An 11,181-nucleotide genomic window follows, 5' to 3' on the forward strand; every position below is an offset into this window, starting at 1 on the left:
CGGGGCCGGGACCCGGGCCGCCGTCGGGGGGCGCGGCGACCCGGAGTCCGCTGGTGAAGCCGCCCTATTCATACATCGCGCTCATCACCATGGCCATCCTGCAGAGCCCCAAGAAACGCCTGACGCTGAGCGAGATCTGCGAGTTCATCAGCGGTCGCTTCCCCTACTACCGGGAGAAGTTTCCCGCCTGGCAAAACAGCATCCGCCACAACCTCTCGCTCAACGACTGCTTCGTCAAAATCCCCCGCGAGCCGGGGAACCCGGGCAAGGGCCCGCCCTATTCATACATCGCGCTCATCACCATGGCCATCCTGCAGAGCCCCAAGAAACGCCTGACGCTGAGCGAGATCTGCGAGTTCATCAGCGGTCGCTTCCCCTACTACCGGGAGAAGTTTCCCGCCTGGCAAAACAGCATCCGCCACAACCTCTCGCTCAACGACTGCTTCGTCAAAATCCCCCGCGAGCCGGGGAACCCGGGCAAGGGCAACTACTGGACGCTCGACCCGGAGTCGGCGGACATGTTCGACAACGGCAGCTTCCTGCGGCGCCGCAAGCGCTTCAAGAGGCAGCCGCTGCCGCCGCCGCATCCACACCCGCACCCGCACCCGGAGCTGCTCCTGCGCGGCGGGGCTGCAGCCGCTGGGGACCCTGGCGCCTTCCTCCCTGGCTTCGCCGCTTACGGCGCCTACGGCTATGGCTACGGGCTGGCGCTCCCAGCCTACGGCGCACCCCCACCCGGGCCGGCCCCGCACCCGCATCCACATCCGCACGCCTTCGCTTTCGCTGCCACCGCGCCTTGCCAGCTGTCAGTCCCCCCCGGCCGCGCCGCGGCGCCTCCACCCGGACCCCCGACGGCCTCGGTGTTCGCAGGCGCAGCCTCTGTTCCTGCGCCTGCCCCGGGGTCCGGCCCAGGCCCCGCAGGGCTGCCCGCCTTCCTAGGCGCAGAGCTGGGCTGCGCCAAGGCTTTCTACCCCGCATCCTTGAGTCCTCCCGCAGCCGGCACAGCGGCCAGTCTGTCCACTGCACTCCTGCGCCAGGGCCTCAAGACGGACACCGGCGGTGGTGCGGGAGGTGGGGGCGCCGGGACAGGCCAGAGGCCTTCCTTCTCCATAGACCACATCATGGGCCACAGTGGTGGCGGGGCAGCACCCCCGGGTGGCAGCGACGGCTCCCCCGGATCGCCATTCGCGGCAGCCGCGGGGCCTGGGGGTCAAGCCCAAGTCTTGGCCATGCTGACTGCCCCGGCCCTGGCTCCGGTGGCCGGCCACATCCGCCTCTCGCACCCGGGGGACGCACTCCTGTCTTCAGGGCCTGCGTTTGCCGGCAAAGTCGCTGGCCTGAGTGGCTGCCACTTTTGACCACAGCGGACCCAGGGCCAGTTAGGCCCTCACTCCTCATCCTCTCCCTGGAGCTCCTTTGGTCCCAGCGGAATTCAGGGAGTCTATTTATGAAGTCTTCAGACCTAGGCCAGTGCGTGGTCAGGCACTTCAGGCTCCATGCTCCGAATGCCACCGACAGTTGGGACGAAGCGGGCTCCAGCGCTCAGGGCGAGGTCCGGGTCTACGCTAATAGGTCGGAAGCCGAGATCCCATTTCTCTGAGCAGCAAAAGAAAGAGGAGGAACCTTCGTTTTTTCCTGCCTCTGCGCCTCTCACAGGCGGAGAAGAATGCTTTCGCAGAGTAATGCCAGCCAATTCGACCGGTGGATCCCTCCAGAAAGACCCATGGCGCTGAAAAGTCTCCCTTTCTTCTTCCTCCTCATTTCTTCCTCAACTTTGAGACCCTGCTTGTCCAATATTATAATTTAAAAACATCTATTATCTGCTTTGTGCATAAGAGAAGAATTCAATTTTTTCCTTTTTCTGTTTTCCAAGGAAGTTGGTTCCCTCTACGCCTAAAGCAGTCTACACAGGAGAAACCAAAAGGAGAGGTGAAACAGGGGTCTGTCTCCACAATCCCTGAAGAAACCACGAAGCCCAGCCCGCTGAGGAAAATCTTTCCTCTTTGGTGTTTGGGTGCTTTTAAAGGAACTTCCCCTGGCCTTTCCCGTGGGCCATAAACTCAGCCATCTAGGGCCGCAGCCTTCCTGGCCTTCTCTGCCCCAGGCCCTGTGATATTTATTGTAGTTAAAGGCAATGAGTATGGGTGGGAGAGGAGGGTCTGGGTCAGGGAGTGGAGAGGTGGGAGTTGGGTGGGCAAGGGAACAGAGCTGCAGCAGGGGGTCCTATAATTATGTGTAAATATCTGTACAGTGGGCTACCCTCTGCGTTCTCTGTCCACTGCTGTGCATTGATTTAGATTTCTCCACTAGAGGAGACTGTGAAATTGTCTGATGGTCTGTGTGGAAGAAAAAATCTGTCTCCCCTCTCCCATCCCATTGGTGTCAATTGAATAAATGTATGTGAACTTCAGCAGTCACCAGCTCAGTCTGCTTGCCTGTACTCCCCTGTCCTTATCAGGGATCTCCCAGAAGACCCCAAGCTCTCCGGCAGAGGGAGAGTAAGAGCTAGACAGGCAAATGAAGGTTTGAGCTAATCAGATAGTGGAGGCACTGTGCAGTGTGCTGCCTGGCCTTCTGCTTTGCATGGGCCAGGTCTCTAGAAGCTGGTGACCACTTCTCCACTTTCATTTTCACTCTGGTACTAGGAAGGGTTTGGTCTGGGGCTGGGCAGAAGGATTTTCTCATTTCCACTGTAGCTGAGGAGTCTCACTTCCTTCTATTTTAGATTTTTAGCATGGCCTGGGCAGATCTAGTTGAAAGTACTCTTGAACAATCTACCCACTGAGTATAAGGCCATGTCTCTTGAAGCATATTTTGTATGCCCTGTGTTTCTGGGGCCTTTAAGGAGTTTGTGGTTTGTTTTTGTGTTTGTCTTGCTTTTTGACTTGTGTGTGAGAATTGTATTTCAGGGATATCTTTGCTTTTATTTGTATGTGTCCATGAATGTGCTTATGACTATCAATCACTTTCTTTAATAGGAGAGTGTTTCTTGGCCACTGTAAGGCCTTTATGACCCCCCACTCCCACACTCTTCTATAAGATTTTGTTTAGGGACTCTCTAAATTGAATTAGAAACCTCACCCTGTCTAGCTTGAGTGGGTTGGAGGGTATGACAACTAAAGAGCCATGGCTAAGGTCTTGGTCCCTGGAGCCATGCTCATAGCTAGGAGCTACTGCATGGGTGCAAATCCTTGGTCTGGTTGGAGTCTTCTACAGCCCATTGAGCCTTCGGCTCTCTGCTTACTGCTTGGGACTCCCAGTAGCTAGTTTGCAGATACAGTGGGTGAGGTGATGCTTTGGGTGGAACAAAGATGGTTACTCCTTTTTCTGTACATTCTACTGAGATAGGAGAGAAGTAAGAGTGTGCAGGAAGCAGTTCAGCCTTCACAGAAAACTGACACATGTCAAGGACAAAGGTTGGAAGACAAGTGACAGAGAAGAAAGAAGACAGGTCAAAGATGCAGAGTGTGGGCAAGAGAAGTTACTTAGGACTCTAGCTAGCATCCCACAAGTGGTAATAATGAGGAGAAAGGAGAAGGTGTGGGACAGAGGCCTCTGTGGAAAGAGAATTGACTCAGGATGAGAGTTGCGAAGAATATCGGAGCTGTGAGCTGGGAAAGAGTTTGAGATTCCTCCCTTCCTCCCAGAGGCTGGACTTAGAGCTTAGTATGGTGAATAGAGTCCCTCTGCTAGAGGCCAGAGGTTCCTCTCCTCCATCTTGCTGAAAGACTAAGGGTCAGGGGAGATCAAATGCAGTAGGCTAGCTTTCCACCATTTTATCAAACAGTCCAGAAGTAAGGTTAGGTTCAATGGTCCGAAGTGGGAAATGTCTGCTAGTACAGGGATAATGGTGTCTGGCTGGTTGCTTCTCTGACTTTCATTGCTCCAAGTTTGATGAGTATGGTTTCCTTTCTTTTTACTTGAAGAAGGGTGAATGTGACTAGGTATGTGATCTGGTTGTGCATGCACCTGCATACATGCGTGCATGCGTGTGTGTGCATGCATGCGTGTGTGTGTGTATGTGCACACGCACATACTGGAGACTGTGTTTGCTCTGAAAAAAAAAAAAAGGACTTTTCAACTATGTGATCTCATTTACCACAGATATTTCACCCCCTAGGTACTAGGTTGGAACTTTAAGGAAAAGACTTGGGTGGCTGCGTGGGGTGTGTGCATTTGCAACCGCAAATACTGGCACTTTGGTTTGCTCTGAAAAAAAAAAAAAGGACTTTTCAACTATGTGATCTCATTTACCACAGATATTTCACCCCCTAGGTACTAGGTTGGAACTTTAAGGAAAAGACTCATCAGCTGGTTTTTACTCTAGAAGAGATAAAGGCAGGCAAAATTCATGTTGGATGGTAGATAAGTAGCTGAGATAATAGCCACAAACTGCTACATACAGGAGAAGTGACTGGATTAGTTGATATCTGGCGGGGGATCTGGGTTAGGGTCAGGAAAAGGTAGAAATATAGAACTGCGGAAAAGGAGTCAGATGTTTAACAGTCTTCTAGGCCCTAGAGGTCCTGGACCCATGACTCAGACCAGACCCTTGTTTTCTAGTGAGAAGGCCAAGCCTGGTCTAGAGAAACCACTAGTGCCCAGCTGGCAGCCCTGGAGGTGGTTCTGGATGAGGAAAGCCAGGGTGAAGGGAAGGTGTTTTGGACCCCATTAGGTTGTGTTCATAAGAACCTGTCAGAAGCCAGGAACTGGGATACAAGAAGAATGTAGTTGCAATATTTGTGAGGTAGAATCCTGGTTTCCCCTTCAGAACTAGAGGTGCTCATTTAGCGACTCTTTCCTCATCTAGGGGTGAATAGGGCTGGCGATGGGTCACTTAGTGGCCCATGGTCTCGGGAGGTGAAACAGATCTTCCCCTGTGAACGGCTTCCTAAGGTTCCCTTCCACCTGGGTGAGGTCTGATGGCCCACAGGTACCTACAATTGGTAACAATAATAAGAAAATATTCAGGGCACACCTTGATTTCTCCAAGGTGAGAAAAAAAAGTGGTAAGAAATCAGCCTGGGGTTCAGAGAGTGCTGTTGAGAGCGGGCAGTTTAAAGGGGAAGAAAATTGGCGAATTTCACTGGTCAATTTCACTTCATTTCGTTCAATTTCGTTCAATTTCATTCCTTTTCATCCGGCGCCGGGAGGCCGGAGGCCACAGGAGGGGGAGGGGGTCTTTCCGGGCAGAATTTTTCCTTCTTGCAGATTTAGTTTCTACAGCTGTGAGGAACAGTCTTGATACTCCAACTTTGATATTCGTTTTTCAGCCGTGGCTAAGGGCGGACATTTTATTTTATCAGTGAGTATTTGATTTGGGTGATCCGGCCCATCGGCAAGCCTGCCGGCCCTTCTCGGTTGCGACCCAATTAAAGCGGTTAATTCTTTTCACCGCCTATCCCTCCCGATCCTTCTTTCTTTCTCTAGGGGCTCCCCAGACCACCCAGGAGTCGGGAGTGTGTGTGTGGGGACACTTCCCCTAGACATCCAATTTGTTCTCGGTACAGCAGGCGCGTCTTCGTGGTTACAAAGCGCTTTTCTCTCCCCGATGACTTTTTTCCCCTTTTCAAAAACACGTCTACCTCCTTCCCCCCTCTTCAACTAGCAACCCTCCCCGACACACCCCTCCTCTCTCACCGGTAGGGTTTATTTAAACTTCGCCTCCTCCAGCGCCGCGGTAGCGCTCTCTCAATGAAATTAAAGGCTCGGTGAGCTGGGGTGAAGAGGGTTTGGAATCTGTTGAAAGGGGCGTTTTGTGACACTGATTGGGGAGGGAGGTGGGGGCAGTCGGGGACGGACAATGACCAGGCAGGAGGGTTTCCCTGCGCCCAGGGTCAGGCGAATAAAGGCGCCGACGTAGTTTAAAGGAGGGTCCCTGCTAGAGAAAGAGAGAAAAGGTTTTGAGTGTGGAGCGTGCCTCGTAAGCTTGCGGCTTAGGAAGCGGTGGGAGGAGGCTGTGCGTCTCGGTCTTCCCGGACTGGATTTGGTTTCCTCTCAATCCCGCACTTTCCACGGAAGAGAGGCGAGGCAAGTTTGGGTTTGTTCCTAAATTATTTCCATACAGAGTTCAAAAAGGTTGTATAGGCTGGGGTTTGGGAAGGCATCCAGGAGGGCCACCAAGGACGAAGAAACCCACACCTGTCCCTGGGGCTGGCGCGGTGAAGTTTCGGGAGAGATGTGGACAGGTGGGCAGGATGGGTGGCGCCGTTCAGTCCCCTAAGCTGTCGTCTGTCCCGGTGTTTGAGGGCAAACAAACGCTTGGATTTGGGGAACCGAGTGCTTTTGCTTTTTAAAAGCCGGCGTCAACGCGCAATGACGGAGAGAGCTGCAAGGAGGACGGAGGTTGGAGCTCGGGTTTTGAGAACGAACTTTTTCGGGGCTGGAGGGCGCGGCGGGGTGCGGGGCGGAGCGGGCGCCGCCTCCTTCCCAGCCCGCCCGGCAGCGGCGCGAACGGCTGTCACGCAGACGAAGACGGCGGGAACGAAGGTTTCCTCCGAGCGCTGCACCTGGACTCGGCGCCCACACCCTCGGGTGCTTTTTTCCGACCCTCGCTGGGCTCGGGGCTTTGGTCCCCGGTCCCTGCTGAGCACGGTCTTTTCGCTCCACGCGGACTCCGAGCGGAAATCACTCGCACTACCTATCTACGTTTCCCCTTCGTCAGGGGTCCACGCCGGGCGAACCTTCCTCCAGGCTCACTAGCCTTCTGGCCGAGATTTCGTCGACCCCTAAGAGGCCTGACAGCGCCTCAGTCTTCCCCGAGACTGGTCCACTCCTGTGACCGTGGGCCCAGTCTCTGGAGACACCCGGGCCGGTAGCCTTTTGCTGAAGACCTGGAATGTGCGCCGCGGAGAAGGATGTGTTCAGCCTCCGCCGCTGGGGTCCTGCGAGCTTCGGAACCCGAAACCAACATCTTGGAGGTCTGAGCTCAGTTTCCCCCAAGGTGGAAAATTGTCTCAGACTTGGCTCACCTCTGGATCATTTTTGTCCACGTAGTAAGAAGTCTTTTTGGAATTGGGGTTGCACGAATCTTAGCACTGGAAAAACCGAATTCTTAGGTGGGGTAACAAAAATTTAAAATCCAGCCTTCCGATTCCTAAAAATTATTGCCGAACTGAAAAATGTATTTCCTGTTATCTGTGTACACACTGACCGTGTGTGTGGGGGGCGGCGTGTTGGGAGTGCCGAGGGCACAAGAGTGGGCTTTATTGTTCAAATTAATTAGCCGTCGCTAACCTCAGACCCTCACTTTGAGGCCCCCACTCCCAGCTGGTGTCGGTGCGCAGAACTCCCGGGCTCCGCTAGCTCTATTCAGATGCAGATGTGCTGGGTCCCACTGGGAGTGGGGAGTCCACCTCTTCACCTCCACCCTAGCCTGGACTTCGCTCCCGTCAGTCTCTTCTCCTGGGCTTTTTGGGTTCTTTTCTCAACGGCAATTTATTCACAATGCCCCCCCCCCGCAATCTTTTTGGGATTGATTTCACTTCCCCAGGAAACACCCCAGTCAAAGAGAACTGCTGTTGAGGCGATCACTTAAATTAGCCTTGGACCTAGACCGCTGGAGCTAGAGGGTTCCGACGACCGGACAGTTCCACTTTCTTCCAGGCCCGGAAAAGAACCGGCGGAGGCGGAGGTCACAGAGAGAGTCTGCATAGACCTGGAAAGAGGAACCGAGGACTTGGACTCCCAGAATTGGATGTGGGGCGGGATGCGCTGGTGTCAGTTCGGCATCTCAGGCCTCCCCAGCCAACTCGGCTAAGTGAAGCAGTATTTGCACACGACGCTCGAGGATCATTCAGAGGGTGTTTGCACACCCACGGGTCTTCAAGCGAGGCACCGCAAAGCAGTGAAGCCTCTTCTAGTTGGGTTCTGGTGTATCAGGAAGCCTCTCTAGACTTTGATCTGAACTGATCATCTGAAAAGCATGAGGCCAGAATCAGAAATAGTTTTCCAATCTGACAAAGGTTAAACACAACCACTTAATTCTCCCCAGCCAAGCTTGCTTCTTCTCTTCCCTTCCCTTCCCTTCCCTTCCCTTCCCTTCCCTTCCCTTCCTTCTCTCCTCTTCCCCCCTTCTTCCCTTCTTTCCTTCCCTGGATAAAGGAAAAAGCCAACAACTCCCCCTTCCACCCCAATCTTCTCTACCCACACCTTCCCAGTCTCTGCCAAGTCCCCTTCCCTTCCCTTCCCTTCCTTCCCCTCCCCCTTTCCTCCCTCTCCCATCTTTCTTTGTTTCCTTCCCCTTCTTCCTCCTCTCTTTCCCATTTGTTTATTAAATACCTGCTGTGTTGGACATTTGGTGGTCCAGGAGTTGGAACATTGGACCTCTATCTTGCCTCATCATAAGCAGAATAGCTTAGGAGTTAGAATGGCAGACTAAGTGACTCCCCATGTTTGTAGTGTGTGCGCGCGTGCGCGCTTGTGTGTGTGTGTGTGTGTGTATGTATGTGTGTGTTTTAAAAATTAAACATGCAGACATCTACTTTATGATGATGTCTCTAGATATCACCATCTGTAGGTGCGTATGTACTTTTGTTATTTGGGGTCTGTGGTCACTTCTGTATATGAGGAGGGTAGGTATTCATCCCACTCCAGTGCTTAGGGGTATTTGTATGTGAATATGCATATGCTAACATAGGTATTTGTGACTGTATCAGTGGGAATCTGTGGGGGATTTGGCAGACTGGGAAGTCGTGGTTGGAGAAGATTGGGGTGGAAGGGGGAGTTATTGGCTTTTTCCTTTATTCCCTAGTGGAGATCAGGACCTGTCTGTCTTCTCTCACCTTCCTCCTTGGATGCAGACAAGGCTGAGGACCTGGAGCATAGAGAAAAGCTGCTGAGAGGTGTGATGATTTGGCCAGCCAAAAAGCAGGCTTGCCCACCATATCCAGTTACTGCAGCCTGCCTGGGCTCTAGGTCTGGTTTGTTCCACATTAGCTAACAGGTGCCATTGTCCAGACTCTCTCCCATCCAGGGCTGCTAGCCTCCTGGTCCACTCCAGTTGCATAGAGGGATTTGGCTAGGAGTCCTAGATGGCTTTGCAGCCTCCACTTCCATTCTGGAAACTGTCTTCCTGTGTCAAAGGTGCAAGTGCTGACAGTAGAGTCTGAAACACCTGAGTTTACAAAGTCGCCAGAGCTTACACATGTGACTGTGGAAACAGGTATGGACAGGGGAGGGAGGGTGAGGGCCAGAGTTTGCGTAAAGGTATTCAGCAGCATCTCAGGTGTACAGGTGGACTCTCACCCTCTATGAACCTGCGTAGACAAAACATTCATCTAGTAATTATGAGGAAACTCAAACCCCATCATCTGCCCTTAAACTCTTGGGAGATCCCAAGATAATGAGCTGATGATGCTTTTGAATTCCCATTTCACAGGCAGTACAGGAAAAAGTTGAGATCAAGGTGCAGTAGAGCAGTCAATGATCCTGATAAATCAGGATGAAAGAGATTGTGTTTAAGTGAGCCAAGTGCTGGCTGCAGGAGAGAGGGAATGCAGGTAAGCAAGAGCAGCAGCTTGCCTGCTTGGGACAACTAAATCCTTCTTCGGCCCCCAGGTAGAGGGGAGAAAGAGGGCAGGGGATATGGTTAGAATTTGCCAGCAAATCATTTCTTTCCTGCTGGCTTTTGGAGGTCTTGGCTGCCTTTCCTCTCAATTTCTTCCAGTCAGATAAGTCCCATTGATTCTAACCTCCAGCTGGACCACCTGGCTGCTCTAACCCTTTCTTCCTATGCCCCACCCAATGTTCAGCCTTTCAAAGGTGGTGGTGGGGAATAAAGGGTAAAAGTCTGGTCCAGGCCCCAGCTGGCCCTGCCTGGAGCCTTTTTGGTGTGTGTGTGTGTGTGTGTGTGTGTGTGTGTGTGTGTGTGTGTGTGTGTGCAATACACTGGCTTTAGGCGGAGTGTGTAGTGTAGTGTAGTGTAGGCAAGTGTATTTATGTACACACATGTGGTGACAGAGATTCTGATTTACACTTAGCCCAGGAAATTACCAGGCAGGCTTTGGTTCTCTCCACTCTCTTCTTGGGACTTCATCCTGGCATCTACTATGAAGCCAGTGATCTGTATGTAATAGGGATAGAGAAAGAAGAAAAGGATTCCCAATTCTGGTAAGAGTGCCGACTCTGTTACCTTAGGCTAGTACTTCTCACTGGGCCTCAGTTTCTCTGAGAAATGGAGCTGGAATAAATGAGCCTGATCCTGCTTTTTGGTCTGGGGTCAGTGGCTGCCTCCTAACTCCTCTCTTCAGTAGGCTAAGTATTCTTTCTCCCAGCCCAGCTCTCCTTGGGCAGTGAGGGTGCTGTATCTAACTGCAGGACGGACTGGCAGGGCACACAGCCCAGGCAGCACTTCCGAGCTCCCACTGCTAGCGGCACAGCAGGCCAGTAGGGAGCGAGCTACTGCCTTCCTTTCTTGGTGGTAGGGCATCTACAAGAGACCCCGAGTTTTCTTCTTCCCTGTCAGAACCCTAAAAGGTTGATCAGGGCTAGGTGGAAGTCATGATCCCCAGGGTGGCCTGAGCCTGCCTTCTTTGTAGAGGGGGAGTAGTCACCTGGCAGCCTTTGAACTCAGCCGCAACCATTGTCTCTACAATGGAGCTGGGGAAAGGCTGCACAGAAAGCGAAAGGATCCTCTACTTGCACAGGCAGTTTGTGCACAGCCTAACCTCCTCCGGTTTGCCAAAGCCCTGAAAGGGGAGGGAGCGGTGCAGAGGCAGGGCACCTCCCAGGATCACCTGTGGGCGGGATGAACTGGAAGAGCCTTTCCAAGCCTGGGCAGGGGTGGTGCCATGGCTCCGCTTCCTGAGACCAAACTTGACAATTTTACATTTTATGGGTTTTTGTCCCCCTGTGTGTGTGTGTGTGTGTGTGTGTGTGTGTGTGTGTGAGTGTGAGTGTGCTTTCAGAGACATGTTGGCAGAGGGTGTCCACACCCAGACCCAGAAGAACGAGGGAAGGCTGGCCTCTGCGCTAGTTTTTCCTGGAACTGGCCTTCAGCTTTCCCAAGGACGTGTCTGTTCTCCAGTCTGCTTCGCAGATTCGCGGTCTCAGACGCGCTTCAGCGCCCAAAGTAGAAAAAGTGCCAAAGATGTAGGCAAGAATATTGTGAAGCAGTGTAATTCCCGAAGGACGAGGCTCAGAGCCTGAGTGGTCAACGCCCCCCCCCCCCCCCCCCCCCCG

At 53.0% G+C, this 11,181-nt stretch overlaps 1 protein-coding gene across 1 annotated transcript in view; it reads left to right on the forward strand.

Moving 5' to 3' along the window:
• Positions 1-1,510, forward strand: part of Foxd2 (forkhead box D2) — a 4,464-nt gene extending 2,954 nt beyond the window's left edge. The window contains exons 2-3 of the mRNA XM_008832678.2: positions 1-74; positions 288-1,510. Coding sequence (XP_008830900.1) covers positions 1-74; positions 288-1,358 — 1,145 coding nt within the window. The 3' untranslated portion in view covers positions 1,359-1,510. The remainder of the gene's footprint in view (positions 75-287) is intronic.
• The last annotated feature ends 9,671 nt before the right edge of the window (positions 1,511-11,181 follow it).

The sequence above is a fragment of the Nannospalax galili genome, unplaced genomic scaffold (genome assembly GCF_000622305.1).
Source record: "Nannospalax galili isolate Female #2095 unplaced genomic scaffold, S.galili_v1.0 scaffold750, whole genome shotgun sequence".
In the NCBI taxonomy this organism is placed as follows: Eukaryota; Metazoa; Chordata; class Mammalia; order Rodentia; family Spalacidae; genus Nannospalax; species Nannospalax galili.